General features: G+C 42.5%; 1 protein-coding gene across 1 annotated transcript in view; it reads right to left on the reverse strand.

The window, feature by feature from the left end:
• Nucleotides 1-6,977: 6,977 nt before the first annotated feature.
• AMFR (autocrine motility factor receptor) overlaps nt 6,978-20,426 on the reverse strand; it is a 55,242-nt gene continuing 41,793 nt past the window's right edge. Inside the window, exons 11-14 of the mRNA XM_040329146.1 lie at nt 16,784-16,918; nt 16,578-16,652; nt 12,257-12,441; nt 6,978-7,806 (exon numbers count right to left, since the gene is read on the reverse strand). Of these exons, the coding sequence (XP_040185080.1) occupies nt 7,647-7,806; nt 12,257-12,441; nt 16,578-16,652; nt 16,784-16,918 (555 nt within the window). The 3' untranslated portion in view covers nt 6,978-7,646. The remainder of the gene's footprint in view (nt 7,807-12,256; nt 12,442-16,577; nt 16,653-16,783; nt 16,919-20,426) is intronic.

Below are 20,426 nucleotides of genomic sequence, written 5' to 3' on the forward strand. Positions count from 1 at the left end.
ATGTGTGCTGTGCCCTGTACCCTGATGTGTGCTATGCCCTGTACCCTGATGTGTGCTGTGCCCTGTACCCTGATGTGTGCTGTGCCCTGTACCCTGATGTGTGCTGTGCCCTGTACCCTGATGTGCTGGGCCCTGATGGTGAGTGGTCAGTGGGGTGTGTGGTGGTCATTGTGTAGTGTTCAGTGGTCAGTGTGTAGTGTAGTGGTCAGTGTTTAGTAGTCAGTGTGCAGTGTAGAGTGGTCAGGGTTAATAATGCGTCCGCTGACACCAGTGCTGGGGGGTTAATAATGCGTTCGCTGACACCAGTGCTGGGGGGTTAATAATGCGTTCGCTGACACCAGTGCTGTTGTTTTTGAAGTTTGAAAGTTTGCATGCGGCCCCCCATGGGATATGAAAACTCGTCTTGTGGCCCTCAGGTAATTTGAGTTTGAGACCCCTGGTCTACACCATATTTGCTATGTTTTATGTACCTGACCTATGTGATCGTGCTGACACTGTGGGATCATACCTCTCTAAGAACCACTGATACATTCCTTGAAGAGACTTCTGTATGAAGTTATGTTTAGGGTTCTTCCTGAGTATTCTTCACCTTGGTAGTGCAGAGTGTTCTGGAATGTCTTCCAAGAAACATGCAACCCACTTGTCTCCTGGTTCTTGGGGGATCAGGATAGTGTTTTCAGTTTCCTTTGAATGTTCCCATTCCTCTGAGAGGGGGGTTCCTCCTCCATGTTGACCATTCTTTAGGCTGCGAGTCCTTCCCTGTTGAGACATTGTTCTTCAATGCACCTTTGTGGTTGGATCAGGGAGCCCAGTTTCCACAGCATGGTCTATGACTCAGCTGCACGCAGTCTCCAGTTTTTGTTCATGTTGGGACTGCCAATGGTTATTTTATGTGGTCCTCCCCTCAGTTGGAATGCTTTTGAATGTCCTTAAAAGTATCTCAATAGAGGAGAAAGTCACTACAAAATCCTTTTCTTGGAGTTCATTGAGGACAAAGGTTCCATCCCTCTGTTTATTTATCATGCTCTTGATACTGTTTGCTACAAAACTGAAGCATGCTAATATAAAGAAGGGGTTATTCAGGGCTTTCCAAAGGAGCTTTTGTTTGCCAGTCTCCAATCTTCCAGGAGGTGGCAGTATAACCAGAAAGCATATCATTTCCTGTGTCCCACAATGGACTCGCCAGTTAGAAAGGTGACTTAGAGAGAGCAGATGCCTGAAAATGCAAGACTCTCTGCACTCAAAAAGGAAGTGATTTCAAGTCTGGGCAGAGTGGTGAAAAGATTCTGGAATAAGGTTGCTGGTTGGGAGAAGTAAAGCCGCACTGTTCCAATTGATTATGTACTTGGTCTTCCAAAAGAAGGGAAAAGAGAAAAACCAGGAACTCTTTTGGAGCATCCATGGCACAACAGCTAGGGCTGAAAGCTGCGCCAGACACCCAAAGCAGGATCGACTCCTGCAGCCTCTTGGTTCAGAGTGCCTGCTCTTCCTCAGCTCCAGGCACATGACTCAGCCAAGGGTAAACGTGATTTATAGAAGACAAAATTAGTATTGGGGGTGGAGCTGTATTGGGGGGGGGGGGAGGGGATTCAGTTCTGTGATAAGGAATCTGTACTAGTGTAGTGGGGAGATCTATACTTTGGGGGGGATTCAGGCTTAGGTAGAGAGGTAATATTTTGTTGTGCCTACTGACCTGTGTAGTACTGAGGTCAGAAATGCACTACTACAGACTCTTGTACTCTGTATGTTACGCACTTCTGACCCCTGCGCATTACTGACACCTAACCTCTACGTTACACACTCTTATCCTCTACGCTCTGTGTCTTATATACGCCTGACCCCCGCACTCTTGTCACTTCCTTCCTGACCAAAAAAATGTGTGTACCGCAATGGCAGTCTACTAGACCACCCACCACATATTGAAATAGGTCCTCCTTTTGTCACCAAAACAGCCCTGACCTCTGAAGGTATGCTGTGATATCTGGCACCAAGTTGTAGCAGATCCTTTAAAATGGTTGTAAAGGCAAAAAAATGAAAAAAAATCACTGCCAGCCCCTCTGTTTATCATTCCATACCACACTGTCTACATGTTGGTGTAAAACAATACCTGTAGTTACAAGCTTTTCTGGCCGGTCAGGTGACCTCCAGCTGCTCTCCTCCTTCGATCCTAGGGCTACAGCGGGAGGGGCCGAGATCCCCCTCTGACATCAGCTGGGGAGGTCACGTAAAACGGCTGTGCTGGCTGCTTAGTCCCTCCCGCTGTAGCCCTTAGATAGGAGAGTGGCCGGAGGTCATGTGACCGACCAGAACACTAACATGTACACAGTGTGTTATAGCTTGATAAAAGGGGCTTGGCAGTGATTGTCAATTAACTTTACTGCCTGCTTCTAATAGCAGCAGGAGGGGAGGGGCGGGGCGGCGGCTCAAAAACACAGGGGCTGGCTGGCAGGGGGAGAGAGGAGAGCAGCGGGATGATGGAGGCACGTAAAAACTGACCACAGTAATCAGCAGCCAGAGGGGGACACAGGAACGGGCAGGATCAACCAGGTTTTTTACAGCTTAGAAATGGGGAGATTAGACAGCACAAGTATTATGCCGTTTAATCTGCTAGAAGGGAAGAGGATCAATTTTTTTTTAGGTCATCTTTAAGCCTGTAAGTTACAAGGTGGGGCATCCATAGATTTGACTCATTTTTCCAGCACATCCAACACTCAAATTAGGATCTGGAGAATTTGGAGGCCAACTCTCCATTCTTGAACCAAATTTGCAAGAGGTCACTGCCATCATGGATTACTGTGTCCATGAAGGGGTGTACTTAGGTAGGTGGTACGTGTCATAGTAGCAGCCACATGAATGGAATGACCAAGGTTTCCCTGCTATCCATATGCTATAAATGAAAATGTGATTCATTAAACCAGGCCACCTTCTTCCATTGCTCCATGGTCCAGTTTTGATGCTCATGTGCCCATTGTAGGTGCATTTGGCTTTGGACACGGGTCAGTATGGGCACCATGTGTACAGCTATATTAACCAAAAGGCCAAGTCCCCTTTATCCTACTAATTATATATATACACAGGGTGGGCCATTTATATGGATACACCATAAACAAAAGTTGGATTCAAAATGGCCGACTTCAAAATGGCCGCCATGGTCACCACCCATCTTGAAAAGTTTCCCCCCTTATATATACTAATTTGCCACAAACAGGAAGTTAATATCACCAACCATTCCCATTTTATTAAGGTGTATCCATATAAATGGCCCACCCGGGTGGATCCATATAAATGGCCCACCCTGTAGTTCTCACTACAGAGCTCTGATCATCAAGCAACGTCATCCAAGGACTGGAATCATTCTATTCACTGAGCCAGCAGGCCACATCATATGGTGCATGCCTCGCATTTTCTCCATAGACCCCAATAGCAAAACTGTACTTGAAGGCTGGCAAGCAGACAACTTCTCTATTAGGCTCTATAGTGAAAAGACCACAAATGTTGCCATTTAGGCGAGGTCTTCTGCTCATCTGAGATCGCCACAATATATGGTATACTTGGTAAAATGTTTGGTGTAGAAGAATTAAAAAGAATTAACATATTGATAAAACAGTCACTATCCAGGTTGTTTAACACTGATCAAAAGTTTATTTATTTTTAGAATAAAAACCAGCATTTGCAATAGCCAGATCACAAGGTATAAATTATCCTGTGTCCATGGCACATAAAAAAAAAAAAAAGAAAAAGTTTACTGGAACCCACTCTTAGCCTCCTCAAACATGTCATACAATATAATGTGCAAATACAGGTATAGTATTCGCAGTCACAACGGAAGGTACAGTGAGATAATATGTGAAGATCCAGTTTCTCCTGTAACAGAGATTCAGTCCAAATAAACGATGCACAATGTCTACCAATCAACACAAGAACTTGTTTCTTAATTTAGGATCAGGCAAATGTATTGCACTCAGCAAGCGATCATGCAGGAGGTGGAGAATTCACTGAAGGAATTCCGAGGACATCGCCGTCCGTGTTAAAGTATTGCTTGCAGAAAGCCATGCATGGCTCCACTACAACAGCAGAACCCCAATTTTTAGTATAAAGCTGCAAGACATGAACATTCCCTCCTCATCACCATAACTTCCTGAAAACCCAATACAAAGCTCGATCTCACTCTGCTACACGCCACATTCCTCATCACTAGACATCTGTACGCAGTACACCCCATTTCTCAGTCCCAATAGAAAAGTACTGTCTGCTTGCCCACAGCAACTAGAGCCAAACCTGGGCTGGAAAACCATATGGAGAACTTGGATCGGGTTGCTGCGCAGCAATACAGAAATGTCTCATTTCAGACGCTTTGAAGTATAAAATCTACTGCAATAAAGGACCAGTAAATCTCGCAATTTGTTCGCCACCAAAAAAAAAATTGCAGATTAAAGTGTTCACAAAACTTGTAACAGTTTCAAGTTACTGAATATATTTTAGAATTGGGATATTTTATTCCTGAGCTCCTGTCTCTGTTATGACATTATACAATACTGGAGGTATAAAAAGGAAATTTATATTTAAATGAGTTTGTTTTTGTCATCTTAAAGCTGAACTGCAGACAAAACGGCTAAAACACAAATGAAATCTTCTGTTAAAAAAAAAAACCACACAAATGAAATGATTGATAGCCGATTTCTTTCCCATAGATCTGTGTTTTGGGTCTATGCAGTTCTGAGGTTCATACAGCTCTGCACAGCCCTGTCTGGCATAAAAGGAGATCTGAAGAGCATTAAATAACACGGCTTTTGTCCCTCCCCAGCCTGTAAATCGGCTGTAAGGCCTGTTCACACCTATGCATTTTAAGTGCGTTTTTCAGAAACACATAGTGCATTTAACATGGTTTGCTATGGGTGTAGTTCACATCTGTGCATTTTATGGAAAGGACCAGGGACTTTTTTCTGACTTCAATGAATCAAAAACATGTATTGAAAAACGCAAATTGCGCCTTGAATATGCAAACTGCAACCTAAATAGGTGTGAACCAGGCCTGAAAAGGGCTAATGCTGGCCATACACTCTACGAAAAATCGTCCGAACGAACTTTCGAAAAACGAACGTTTGGCCGTGAGCACAAACGATATTGCCATGTAATGACCGATAAATTGTTCAGTGGACAAATAAAAACAATTTGGTTATTTTTTTTTTTACATATACCTAGTTCAGAAAGTTTGGGCGGGAAACACATTAACCTTCCGATTTATCGTTCGTTCGGCAGAAAATTTCCAAACTTGTCCTTCGTTTTTTCGGCTCAAAAATGTCCCAACGATTATCGATTTTGTGCCCAATAACTGTTCTAAAAACGAACAAACTGTCTGAACGACCAAATTTCGCCCGATTTTTCGTATAGTGTATGGCCAGCATTACGAGCTCATCTCTCCGCTCACCTCCTACAAGCACCTCCATTGTTAGTGCGGCAGCACAGATAATTAGCTTCTTGTGTTGCCTCTGCCACTTCTCCACTCTGAGACCTGCTGTACAGGGATTGATCATCCAAAGTCAAAATTTGGACACTTATGCCTGGTACACATTACAGGTTTTTTTTTTGTTCAACCAAGCCGAGTTCCGAAGTAAGCACAGCGATCTTCTGTGCTGAGCTGTTGTGTTCTGACAGAACACTCCAATGATATCGGCTGAGAGTGCTGATCGGGAGTCGGTCGGTTGCTGGTTTTCCAGCATTCTCGTCCAACAGAAGCCGGCCAAATGGCCAGCTTCTGTTGGACAGACTGCCAAAAAACACGGGCCAAATGTCTGCCGGTTTTTATTGAACCGGCCGAGGTCTCCCGTAATTCGGCCTATGTGTGTGCGGGGCTTTTGTCTGCCTGCAACAAAAAAAAGGTAATACAGAGCTGCATTCATTTGTATCTGCCTGGGGTTTAGCTTTGAAGTACATAAATACCAATGGATGTAAAAAAAAAAAAAAAAAAAAAAAAAAAACTTTAAAAGATTTTAATTTTGAATTATTTTTGAGCAGGGCAGTCATTTTTCCATCACATATAAAAGGCTGTGCTTCTTGGTTAGTAGTGAAGTACAATGGCTATACTATACTCGATTGTTCCTTGTTACTGACAGTCCTCAGTCAGACTTTCGACAACATATTCCATTCTAGATGACACATCTATTTTGACTGGGACTGGCGCATGCCAGAATACTGCAGCGGAAAGATGTGTTCCGTACATTTCCTGCACTGCGTTCAAAATGTACTGCCTTTGCATTCTGTTCTGGATGCCAATACATTGTTAACACCACCCCCCTCGAATGCAGATCGCCAATGCAGTGCGTTTGCAAGCACCAAATAGCATGCCACCACAGTACCATGAAATTTGGTGTGACTTGTTTTACAAAAGTAGCTTTATGCATTACTCATCGTTCCAGATGAAAGTTGGAGTTGCAGCCCATTTAAATGAATGCGCTGCAAAATCGCACTGCAGGGGAATGCACAGGTACTCACTCTGCGTTCCTGTGTGATTCTGCTGTGAACTGACCCTGAATGATCTTCAGCAAGGATGTTGATTACACTGTCTGACAGAGCCACTAGCAGGGGACACTATGGAGGTTATTTACGAAAGGCAAATCCACTTTGCACTACAAGTGCACTTGAAAGTGCAGTTGCTTTAGATCTGAGGGGGACATGCAAGAGAAATAACAAAAACTAAATTTTTGCTTGCACATGATTGGATGACAAACTCAGCAGAGCTTCCCCTCAGATCTACAGCAACTGCACTTACAAGTGCACTTGTAGTGCAAAATGGATTTGCCTTTTGTAAAATAACCCCCATATGTATCTATATTTGATCAAGGATTAATGGCACAGAAAGAAAATGTAGTTCCTTCAAATTTAACTGTAAAATTTGAAAATGAGTACTCGCTGAGTATACAAAGTTTCAAGTTCTGACCAGGTGTAGAAACTTTAGTGACTATTTTTAGTAACTCAGATAAAATAACATATTTTAGGTTTATTGGTCCTTTAAATGTTTTTGCAAAATACAAAAATACTAAAAACACTGGTAAACGGAAAAAAATGCACGGAGAACATCTTCTGACATGTCATGAACTCCGTCTACCCTGGCGAAGATGGAGCGGGCAGGTAAGGCTTTGTTTTCTGAGATTGTGGCATGTGACACCCTAGGCTTAAACATTTAGCATTTGCAAGTATCGTAAACAAACGGCATTGATATGGGACACCCATAAAGAGAACATAGTCCCTGGTTAGAAACACTGGTAAAATATTAGTCTCTGCTCAGTAAATATGTAAAAATACAAGGATCTGGGTCCTTCTAGGTGTGTTATCTGGATATATAGAGTCTCCAGAGGCATCATCCTCCATCTAAATATGGACGGGTTGACCGCAATCCTCCGAGGCTGTGAAATGGTCATTAGTTTTCAAGTGAAAGAGTCAGCACCGGATGCACATTAGTGCACCAGAGCCCAGAAGCAGTCCTGATCATTCTAAAACACAAAGAGCTTCCAGAAAAAGAAATTACAAAAGCAGACCTGCGTCTGTCGAGCTGGACCAGCTCATAAGCAAGGTGCTGGGTCAGTACGAGTCTGTGCGTGCACCTCGTGCACAAAATACAAGGTCAGGCGACGTGTGCAATCCAGTCGTTATTGAGGGGGGTGCTGCAACTGAATTCTGCGCTCGGCAGCAGCTGCCAGTGTACGCCGGCGGATGTTAACAGAGTCCGAAGAAATCCCCTCAATGGAAAAAGTTTGTTCCGATGACATAAGGATGTCTTCATCGTCTGAAGTTCTATTCAGATATCTCCTGTGGGGAAAGAAGCATAAGCATCAGATAATCCCTTGTAGCTCAAATCCAATTTTCTTATGCTACAATAGCCTTTCCGGATTACTTCTGTCATATGCATTTGATGAGCTCTCCTTTGTCTCCCGCTTCACCAGTATTTAACAATGACATAAAAGGAGAAAGCCAGTACTGGGTCTAATGACTGCAGTAAAGGCTACCTACCTGGTCTTTCTAATCAAACTCATATCAAATAATGGGAAGCTGGGGATAGTGTAGGGTGGATGTACCAGACACTTTACAAAGGCAGTTGCACCCACTTTTCCCAGAGCTTAGTGAGTAAAGCGACACTTTGTTCTGTAAAGAATACCCATATAGGTGCAATGAAGACAAAAAAGTACATAATTGGATGATGGAATCAGCAGAGCTTCACCACATTCACTAAGCTCTGAGGAAAATGGGTGCAACTGCCTTTGCAAAGTTACAAAAGCGCTTGGACTCTGGTATGGACTTGGTCTGAAACCAAGCGCATACCAGAGTCCAAGCGCTTTAAGGAATTATTTTGTAGCTCTGCACCATTTCCTCTCCTTCCCAGGAGTGATCCCCAGCAGCCAAGACTCTGCACGATTCTGGCTAAAATGACAATAACGATTTTTTTGCTTAGAAGATAGATCACGATTCTCGCGGCGTAACATCATCTTTCACATTAAAAAAAAAGGGCTAACTTTACTGTTTTTTTTTTTATTCATTTATGAAGTGTATTTTTTCCCCAAAAATTGCATTTGAATGACCGCTGGGCAAATACAGTGTGACATAAAATATTGCAGCAATTGCCATTTTATTCCCTAGGGTCTCTGCTAAAATATATATGTTTGAGGGTTCCCAGTAATTTCCTAGCAAAAAATATTAATTTTAACTTAAAGTGGAGGTTCACCCTCAAAAATTCTGACATCACATGCAGTCGAGCCATCCTACCAACAGAATGCCAGTGTTTTTTTTTTTCTCAGCACATACCTCGTTATCGCGATTTTCACCCCCCGGCCATCCCACGGGACTGGGCGTTCCCAAGCACTCCTGTGATTGACAGGCTTCTGAACGGCGCATACTGCGCGTCACAGGTTGCCGACAGAACCCGAACGTCGGTGCGCAGGCGCAGTATAGAGCCGCACCGACGTTCGGGTTTTTTCGGCAACCTGTGACGCGCAGTATGCGCCGTTCGGAAGCCTGTCAATCACAGGAGTGCTTGGGAACGCCCAGTGCCGTGGGATGGCCGGGGGGGGTGAAAATCGCGATAACGAGGTATCCACTTATATGAATTGGCAAACTCTGCATTGGAGATCGTCAGGGGGGTTGAATCGAGATCTTGATTTTTTAACGATTAATTGTGCAGCTCTACAAGGCTCAGTAGACTAATAATAATAATTTTCTTTACAGGGGCTTCAGCAGGCGCCTGATCTATTTTATGTCCTATTAGTAAATCAGCCCTTATAACAGCTTACAAAATGCAACATGAAAATGTCAATTGGAAAAGAAAATATTGTTAAAACAGTAGAGGAAGTAAACTTCCTCTGCAAACTTTTACCTATATGCAAGTCTATAAATAAGGCTTACCTATAGGTATTGAAAATATCTACTAAACCTGTACAGTTTAGGAGATATTTCCTGTGCATGCAGCCACATGTGCTCTGACGGAACGGCCCACAGGTCCCGTGAACTGCAAACGCGGGAGTGACATCATCGGGGCTCTGGCCAATTACGACGTCGGAGCCCGCAAACCCCGGAGAAGCTTTGGGAAAGATGTTGGCCGTGATATCGGTGTGCAAGGAGCTGCAACAGCTTTGTTTTAAGGCATTTCATAGCGAGCTAGTATGCAATGCTCGTTATGCATTTGTCTTGCAGGTTTTTTTGGGAGGTTTACAACCTCTTTAAGTGCTCAGTTTTACAAACATGACTGCAATAGATGTGTGGTGGATTTTCCTGTGTGGTGGATTTTATCACCCTCCCAACAACAAATTAATTGTTTGCTGTGCTATGTGCTTTTTTTTAAATATATTTTTCCAGTTAAAAATAACCAGTTTGCAGTGATTTGGTTTTGAAAAAACAACATAAATCTTGTTAAAACCAGCAACCATGAGTTATGTGCTTGATACTCTGCCCTTAAGCTGGCCAAAGACGGATCAAAATTCATGACATGAATGAGAACAGTTACTAATAATTGCTTTGTTCTCAGCCGAACTGTCAAGCCATCAAATAGTTGGTGTCATAACGGATCACATGTGCAGCACCATGGAATCTGCAGATCAAACTAAGGCTAAATTGGTAGGATTCTTGGCAGTAAGGGATAGGAGGGGTTAGTTTTGCTTTAAATGAGCTGCACACATTTAAATACATGACTCTTCCACTAGATGGCACTGTCCTCTGTGATTGGTCACAGCAGAGCTTGCATAATGAAGAATCAGTTAAATAAAGGCAATTTATTTATTTTGTATCATGTGAAGAGGGATTAGAACACCGGTCAGGTTTTTGTTGCCGTCTGTGCCCCAGTTAGGGGATTCACCCTCTGTATTTGTCCTGTTTATCATTATCAACGAAAGTGAAAGTAAAAAAAAATGCCAATTCAGTTATGGGATTGGGACACATGGTAAAAATAAACCTTATAGAAGTTAACACCCTCCCTCACTCTATGGAAAAAATAAATAAAAGTTTTGCCTATATTTCTACTTTTAAGAGACGAAATACTTGAAGCAGAGCTTGGTAAAATGATCATGACGTCTGCTGAATGATTTTCTCTTTGCTGACCAGTGGCGGCCCATAAAGCAGGGGGCACGGGTGCCACCCCACCTATCCATGCGGGGCACGGATTCCAATCAGGTTTTTTTTTTTTTTTAAAGCATGTGTGTGATTTGAGCAAGAGATGGGTGTTGCGGATGACCCGAGTGACCAAGGGGGTGGGGGTGCACTGTTTGCTGCCCTACCCAAAAATAAAATTCCACCAGCCTCCACTGGTGCCAACAACCTACTTTCTGCCCTGTCATTTAAAGTGTACTTAAACCCGAAAACATAAATGTAATATATTGCAGCTTATCAGTCCATATATGTGTTGGCTGCATTAGTTTTTACTTTTCAGGCTAAGAACATATACAGCAAGTACAGAAAATACATGTTGAGCTTGCTAGAGATGCTGTGTCATTTTCACTTCACCTTACTAGTCCCATCAATTCACTGTGTAATGGAGATGAAAAAAACAGACATGTTTGTGGTCCAGCCGGCGATGACCACGTCTCCCACCTTACATCCAGTGGAGAAAAGAAGCGTAGCCACAAAGATATGGGGCTAGATTCAGAAAGGAGTTACGTCTGCGTATCTCCAGATACGCCGTTGTAACTCTGAATGAGGGCCTTCGCATCTCGGCGCCTGATTCATAGAATCAGATACGCCTCAATGTTGCCTAGATACGAGCGGCGTTAAGTCTCCTACGCCTTCGTATCTTAGGGTGCATATTTACGCTGGCCGCTAGGGGCGCTTCCGTAGATTTCCGCGTAGAATATGCAAATGAGACAGATACGCCGATTCAGAAACGTACGTCCGCCCGGCGCATTGATTTACGTTGTTTACGTTAGGCTTTTTCCGGCGTAAAGTTACCCCTGCTATATGAGGCGTAGCCAATGTTAAAAGTTACCCCTGCTATATGAGGCGTAGCCAATGTTAAGTATGGACGTCGGGCCAGCGTTGAATTTTGCGTCGTTTGTGTAAGTCGTACGCGAATAGGGCTGTGCGTAAGTTACGTTCACGTCTAAAGCAATGACTATTTGCCACGTAATTTGGAGCATGCGCACTGGGATACTTTCACGGACGGCGCATGCGCCGTTCGTTAGCAACGTCAATTACGTGGGGTCACGATTAATTAGCATACAACACGCCCCCTACCAGCCCATTTTAAATTAGGCGGGCTTACGCAGGCCCATATACGCTACGTCGCCGTAACTTCAGGCGCAAGTTCTTTCTGAATACGGGACTTGCCTCTCAAAGTTACGGCGGCGTAGCGTATATGAGATACGCTACGCCCGCCTTAAGATAGGCATTTGTTTCTGAATCTAGCCCATGTTTGTTTTTGTTGCAGGATAACCAGGAAAAAACATAAAAGGTAAAAAAATAAAAAAAAATAATAGTAAACTAATGCAGCCGTCACATTGCAGGACCGGGAAGGTGCAATATAAAAAAAGTTTGTTTTTACATACGATTTAATTTCTTCTCTTCCACACTCTGGTATCCACAAGAAGACGGTGTGCAACAAAACATGCATGTTGCCAACGCGCCTGGCTCAGTGCTAAAATTTGGTACTTGAGCTTCTTTGGTGCATTTTTTGCAAGACAGGCAGCCCATTCAAATCAGTGGGGCCGTCGTGCCAAAAACACAAAAGTCACTACGCACAGATGTGACCGTAACCTTACATTGCTCCTGGTTTTTTTTTTACCTTCTTGCCAGTTGCATCATATCTTCCTTTCTCTGTACCAACATTCTTTGCCTTTCCTCTGCAGACTTGGAAAATCTGCTGCCTCTGGCCTCAAAGTCATCCGCCTCTATGGGTTGGCTGTCCACCTCACTGAAATCTTCAAACTCTTCCACACTTGGTGAAATGTTCAAGGGAACTCGCTCAGTCTGAGAAAAGATATGAAATAATTAAATGTTTTTTTAAAGTAGAACAAGAAATAAACACTCAGAATGCAAGGTCTGCTTATGAGGCTGCCCCCGACCCCTGCTGTCATAATACTGTATTAAAGAAATGAAACAAAAACTTGAGATAAAATCATAAAAATTCCTTACCCTACTACCAGGACTTTTTTCCCATACAGCAGTGTTTTGTGGACAGTGGGTGGGGATCTTGTATTAAAATGTGGACCTTGCATTTTACTGCAGGGTCCACTTTAACCCCTTCAATACCGGGCTTTAAAACCCATCTCCATACCGGGCCTATTCTGGCACTTCTCTCCTACATGTACAAATCATCATTCTTTTGCTAGAAAATTACTCAGAACCCCCAAACATTATTAAATGGCGGTCATTGCAACTTTTTATCTTACACGGTATTTGCGCAATAATTTTTCAAACGCCTTTTTGTTAAAAAAAAAAAAAAAGGTTTCATGAATTAAAAAATAACAAAACAGTAAAGTTAGCCCAATTGTTTTCTAAAATATGAAAGATGTTACGCCGAGTAAATAGATACCCTGATGTTGTAAAGCGCTGCGTAAACTGTTGGCGCTATATAAATCCTGTATAATAATAATAATAATAATAATAATAATACCCAACATGTCATGCTTTAAAATTGCGCACACTCATGGAATGGCGCCAAACTTCGTTACTTAAAAATCTCCATAGGCGACGCTTTAAAATGTTTACAGGTTACCAGTTTAGAGTTACAGAGAAGGTCTAGTGCTAGAATTGTTGCACACACTCTAACGCACGCGGTGACACCTCACATGTGTGGTTTGAACGACGTTTACATACGTGGGCGGGACTTATGTGTGCGTTTGCTTCTGAGCGCGAACTACCGGGGACAGGGGCATTTTATTTTATTTATTTTTCTTATTTATTTTTTACATTTTTTTTTTTCGATCGCTTTTATTCCTATTACAAGGAATGTAAACATCCCTTGTAATAGGAATAGTGTGCGACAGGTCCTCTTTGAGGAGAGATGCGGGGTCAATAAGACGCCACATCTCTCCTCCAGTCTGGAAAGAATGATTGTGAAAAAAAATTCATAGATCTCATTCTTACTAGCCGCGGTTTGTTTACTTACGGGGACCCGGGTGTGACGTCATCACATGGCACCCGGGCCTCCGACGGTCATAGTCACCAGTCATCTCTATGCCTCCCAACCGGCACACGCCGATCATCTCTTTTCGGGCCCTCGATGGCACGGGAGAAGCACCGTCAACAATGTTGATTTTTACTTGCTAAATAAAAAGTGTCAGAACGGGCCTATTATTCAAGTGAATATACAAAATAAAATCTGTGCTTTTCTATGGGACCTCAAACTACCACACCACATTGTAGCAGGTTAGGAGTAAGTACTGAACGCTCTATTTTTATGCACCACCCTGTAGGGTCCCAATCACCTTCCAGCACCACCAATGCATGTTTCTCCTGGAAACACACACAGTTTTGCACATTACAGTGTGGCTGGGCTCTAAGTGACCAGTGAGCCTCAAATACCTCTTATGAAAGACCTTTATATGTGATCTACAATGCCATGCCTCTTACTAAATACTTTGGATGGTCTACTTTTAAAAAAGGGGTCATTTGGGGGGTATTTCTACTGTCCTGGCATTTTAGGTCCTCAGTACATAAGGATTGGTCAATTTTCAGATATATACTCCATATATGTGGACTCAGAATAAGTAATATACAATGATTTGAGTAATTTTCACCAAAAGAACTGTATCAGAATACATTTTGGGCTAAATCTACAAAGACCAATTTTTTATTTGCAAAATTTTATAACAAACATAGAAAAACTTTTTTTTTAGCTAGCAAAAAATAAAAAAAACCTAGTGGCGATTACAAACCACCTAAAGAAACCTCTCTTTGTGTGAAAAATAAAAAATGTAGTTTGGGTACAGTGTTGCATGACAGTGCAAATGTCAAAGTGCGACAGCGCTGAAAATTGGCCTGGGCAGGAAGGGAGTGAAAGTGCCGGTATTGAAGTGAAGTGGTTAAACAAACTTGCAAGTAGCTCCAAAAATCATGAAATTATTTGATGCAGAAAACCCTGTAGAGAGAGAAAATAGCCGCCTCTAGGTGGGAGCCTTGATGGAGATCCACGTGCAGATATCCCAGGTGCAGGCAATGCATTCAGCAAGACAGGAACAAAGGATGTTTCTGGACAGCCACACTCTGAACAAATGGTAGCCTTTATTGAATTAGGAACAGCACTACAAGTCACAGCAAACAAAACAAAAACCTGGACAGCTGACACGTTTCATAGCAAATATTAAGCACTATATCTAGTGCGAAACGCGTCAGCTGTTCAGATTTTTGTTTTGTTTGCTGTGACTTGTGTGGCTGTGCAGAAACATCCTTTGTTCCTGTCTTGCAGAAAACCCTGTAGGAACCACAAGAGTAACCACTGGCAATATAAACAGTGGGGATCGAAAGTTTGGGCACCCCAGGTAAAAAATTGTATTAATGTGCATAACGAAGCCAAGGAAAGATGGAAAAATCTCCAAAAGGCATCAAATTACAGATTAGACATTCTTATAATATGTCAAAAAAAGGTAGATTTTATTTCCATCATTTACACTTTCAAAATTTCAGAAAACAAAAAAATGGCGTCTGCAAAAGTTTGGGCACCCTGCAGAGTTAATATCTTGTACTGCCCCCTTTGGCAAGTATCACAGCTTGTAAACGCTTTTTGTAGCCAGCCAAGAGTCTTTCAATTCATGTTTGAGGTATCTTTGCCCATTCTTCCTTACAAAAGTCTTCCAGTTCTTTGAGATTTCTGGGCTGTCTGTCACGCACTGCTCTTTTAAGGTCTATCCATAGATTTTCAATTATGTTGGGGTCAGGAGATTGTGAAGGCAATGGCAAAACCTTCAGTTTACACCTCTTGATGTAATCCCCCGTGGATTTTGAGGTGTGTTTAGGATCATTATCCATTTGTAGAAGCCATCCTCTCTTTAACTTCAGCTTTTTCACAGATGGCATCAAGTTACCATCCAAAATTTGCTGAAATTTTATTGAATCCATTTCTCCTTTTACTCGTGAAATGTTTCCTGTGCCACTGGCTGCAATACAACCCCAAAGCATGATTGATCCACCCCCATGCTTAACAGTTGGACAGAGGTTCTTTTCATTAAAATTTTGTGTCCTTTCTTCTCCAAACGTACCTTTGCTCATTCCGGCCAAAAAGTTCTATTTTAACCTCATCAGTCCACAGAACTTGTTTCCAAAATGCATCAGGCTTGTCTATATGTTCATTTGCAAAGTTCAAACGCTGATTTTTGTGGTGAGGACGTAGAAGAGGTTTTCTTCTGATGACTCTTCCATGAAGACCATATTTGTACAAGTATCTCTTTATAGTGGAATAGTGTACCACAACTCCAGTGTCTGCCAGATCTTTCTGGAGGGATCATGCAGTCAAACGTGGGTTTTGAATTGCTTTTCTCACAATCCTGCGAGCTGTTCTGTCTGATATTTTTCTTGGTCTTCCAGATCTTGCTTTAACTTCCACTGTTCCTGATGACTGCCATTTCTTAATTACATTCCGAACAGAGGATATTGACATCTGAAAACGCTTTGCTATCTTCTTATAGCCTTCTCCAGCTTTGTGAGCGTCAACTATTTTCAGTTTTCTAGACCACTGCTTAGAAGAACCCATGGTGCTGATTGTTGGGGCAAGGTCAGATGAGTCTTGGCATTTAAAACCTTTGAGATTGACATCACCTGGTCTTCCCAGACGATGATTGAGAACAATCCATGACACTGGCAGGTCTCAGCTTTGCAAAGGGGGCAGTGCATGCTATAAATTCTGCAGGGTGCCCAAACTTTTGCAGACGACCATTTTTTTGTTTTCTGTCATTTTGAAAGTGTAAATGATGGAAATAAAATCTAACTTTTTTTGACATATAAGAATGTCTAATCTGTAATTTGATGCCTTTTGGAGATTTTTCCATCTTTCCCTGGCTTCGTTATGCACATTAATATACATTTTTACCTGGGGTGCCCAAACTTTAGATCCCCACTGTACAAACATGTAAAGTAAAGACAGGCTCAGTACAAGCACTGCACACTACCTGCACTGAACTGCTGTCATCTTCCTGCTCATTTGCATCTGGAGAGCTGTCAGTTGGTCTAGGGTCATCTGGCCTCTGTAATAAAACAGGAACTCTTATAAGAGAAAAGTACTGTACTTACAAGATTCCCCTATGACAATGTTAGTTCTAAAGCGGTATCGGCTAGAATAACACTGTTGAACAGCACCTCTAACCAAGACACTGACCTGTGTGGGAAAAGGCACTTGGATTCGTCCTTCTAAAATATTATCCGTTGTTATCTCAACTGAGCGAGTGAGCTGCAAATCCTGCAAGATTAGATGATATGGTACTTGTGGAAACATGTCTAGGACTTGTCGAGCCTGTAAAGAGATTGGAGATTCATATGTCAACTCAGACTGATTAGCATTCACACAATAGCAATATCTGAACATAATTAGACTTTCCAAAAGAGCAAAAGCTTGGGGTGAATGATCACCTACCTACCACCGTGGCGGTTTCCTAACACAGTTCCCAGCTTGGCCCCTTTAATCTCAATGCTTCTTATTCATCCCCCAACACAGACATTATTTTTCATGGGCAGAGAAGTAAATCTAGAAACCCAGATTTAAAGATCTCATTGCTGAAGTCACTGCGCTATAAGGCTTAATCTAAAATGTGTTCAGGACCGATTTTCAGAGGCATTTGAAACGCCAAATGCCTATAACAGCGTGTAAACGCAGTAACTCACTTTTAATTTACAGGCGTTTTTAATGGAGAAACCTCTTTGACTATTTTCAATGTAAAAAACGCTTCTAAATGCAAAATGCAGCATAATGTAAGTTTATTTTTATCACTTCAGCCCCAGAAGGATTTACACCCTTATTGACCAAGCCATTTTTTTGCGATACGGCACTGCGTCGCTTTAACTTACACTTGCGCAGTCATGCGACGTTGTAATTGAAACAATTTATCGGACTCGGAACATAAGAGACAAACTTTATAAAATTTATCAACCCTCCACCTGTCACTATAGAACAACGTTGTCATTACCTAAAAGTAAAAAGCACACATTGGGCCCATGAAATCCTCTATATTGAGTGGGAGATCGCCGTTATTACAGGTTGGGGTATCAATCCAGGATATATTACTTCCTGTATCCAGCTCACTGAGCAGTATCTAGTAATCATCATAAGGATTAATGTAGGGAGGTCGTGGAACGATTGCTCAAGAAGGACAGTAGAAGGTTTTGGAAAAGATTCCCCGTTAGTTGTAAGGTATTGCTAGCCTTCTATGGGGGTGTGAGATATATTAGTTAGAGAAGGCATCATCCGTTTGAAGATGTGGTTGACTCAGGAGTCAATTGCACTGTGTGTGGCCTCACTGGGCTCTGTGAGAACTACAATGTTCCCGGATAGGTCTCCTAGTTGAGTCGATACTGATAGTGACTGTGCTATGTGTTGGGGTAGACAGGGAGTCTGTGGGTAGTGCAGGGACAGCTGAATTTGAACATTGCTCATAGTTAAGGAGTGGAAGTGAAGTCGTAGCCGTCTTCCTGCTATTCTCCCAGCTGTATGCACAAGCAGTCTCTACCGATTCCTGGTCACCAGGTATCCTGGCGACCCTCGTTGACCCGCTGTGTTCACGGTCCGCCTTCTGCCTTTGAGGTTTACTCTGTTAGGTCCCAGAGCTGCTGGTTACATTTGTCCGCCCCCTGTGGTAGGAACGTTTCAGGAGCCGTGGGTGGTGCATCCCTCGGTTGACATGTGTCGCCTGCCGATCATCTTAGCAAGCTTCTTCAGAACTTTTTACTTTTAGTTAAAGGGTTTGTAAAGGTTTGTTTTTTATTTTCCAAATAGGTTCCTTTAAGCTAGTGCATTGTTGGTTCACTTACCTTTTCCTTTTATTTCCCTTCTAAATGTTAGTGAGTGAGCATCATGGGAAATGTAGCTTCAAAACATCTGGGGTTCCAAGGTTCACCATCACTACTCTATACCTTCCTTTCTTATATTTTTGATACGGATTTCATCTCCCATGTAGCTGCCCACCCCCCTATTTACATCTTCCTGTAACAATGGGACATCTTATGCCAAATTTCAGCAAACACTGAAAGTCAGATTCTATTATCAATCTCAATATCATTAACAAACAAGTTAGAATAGACAACTAACACACAGCAAACAGAACAAAAACCAGACCTGCACCTTTACTTAAATCGGTTGTAAACCCGCATATACATTTTTTTTTTATTTTTTACACCTGCAAGGCAAAAGCCATAATGAGCTAGTATGCACCACATATTAGCTCATTATGAAATACTTACCTCGGAACGAGGTAGGGAACTTACCTGGTCCACGCCGAGTGTGTCTTCGGGGTATCGCCGCTCCAGCGCTGTGATTGGCTGGAGCGGCGATGACGCATGCGCGCGGGAGATTTCACTCCGGCATGGGTCGGCGGGGCCGGCCCTTCAGCCGAGGATCCCCCCTGCGCATGCGCCACTGCAATCAGCGGCGCATTGCGAGGGGAATATCTCCTAAACCGTACAGGTTTAGGAGATATTCTTTATACCTACAGGTAAGCCTTATTATAGTCTTACCTGTAGGCAAAAGTAAAAAAAGTGGGTTTACAACCACTTTAATGCAGTGCACCACAAAAGTATTTGGGTTGTGGTGCACTGTAGTGCAATCTGTCGGGGCCTATTGTACTGTGTGCTGGGATGCCATTTTAAGTAACTGGCATTGCGCAGATTGCTGTGGGTTACTGTAACACATGTGCTTGTAAGTGTAAAGGGGGCCCAACTGAGCTTAGAAGTACAAAATGGAGCAGAACTACAGACTGTGAAAAAAAAAATATATAACAGAACAGTAACAAAAACAAATACTGTAGTCATAAGAGAACAAATGTATAAGAACAGTTTTACTTTTCAAAATTTGCCTAACCTCCATAGATTTGCGAATTGTATGTATAAAGATCTCTGACCCTGGTGCCCGCCGTATCCTGGGCTGACCCCCCCCCCCACCTGTGTGGCATAGTTACATAGTTACATAGTTAGTCAGGTTGAAAAAAGACACAAGTCCATCCAGTTCAACCACAAAAAAAATAAACAAACAAAATAAAAAACACAATACAATCCCATACACCCAACTCCATACCCACAGTTGATCCAGAGGAAGGCAAAAAACCCCAGCAGAGCATGATCCAATTTGCTACAGCAGGGGAAAAAATTCCCTCCTGATCCCCCGAGAGGCAATCGGATTTACCCTGGATCAACTTTACCTACAAATCTTAGTACTCAGTTATTTTATGTAAATTTAGGAAAGAATCCAGGCCTTTCTTAAAGCAATCTACTGAGCTGGCCAGAACCACCTCTGGAGGGAGTCTGTTCCACATTTTCACAGCTCTTACTGTGAAAAAACCTTTCCGTATTTGGAGGTGAAATCTCTTTTCCTCTAGACGTAAAGAGTGCCCCCTTGTCCTCAGTGTTGACCGTAAAGTGAATAACTCAACACCAAGTACACTGTATGGACCTCTTATATATTTGTACATGTTGATCATATCCCCCCTTATTCTCATCTTCTCAAGAGTGAATAGATTTAGTTCTTCTAATCTTTCCTCATAGCTGAGCTCCTCCATGCCTCTTATCAGTTTGGTTGCCCTTCTCTGCACTTTCTCCAGTTCTCCGATATCCTTTTTGAGAACTGGTGCCCAAAACTGAACTGCATATTCCAGATGAGGTCTTACTAATGATTTGTACAGGGGCAAAATTATATCTCTGTCTCTGGAGTCCATACCTCTCTTAATACAAGAAAGGACTTTGCTCGCTTTGGAAACCGCAGCTTGGCATTGCATGCCATTATTGAGCTTATGATCAACTAAAACCCCCAGATCCTT

This window comes from Rana temporaria, chromosome 11 (assembly GCF_905171775.1).
Source record: "Rana temporaria chromosome 11, aRanTem1.1, whole genome shotgun sequence".
In the NCBI taxonomy this organism is placed as follows: Eukaryota; Metazoa; Chordata; class Amphibia; order Anura; family Ranidae; genus Rana; species Rana temporaria.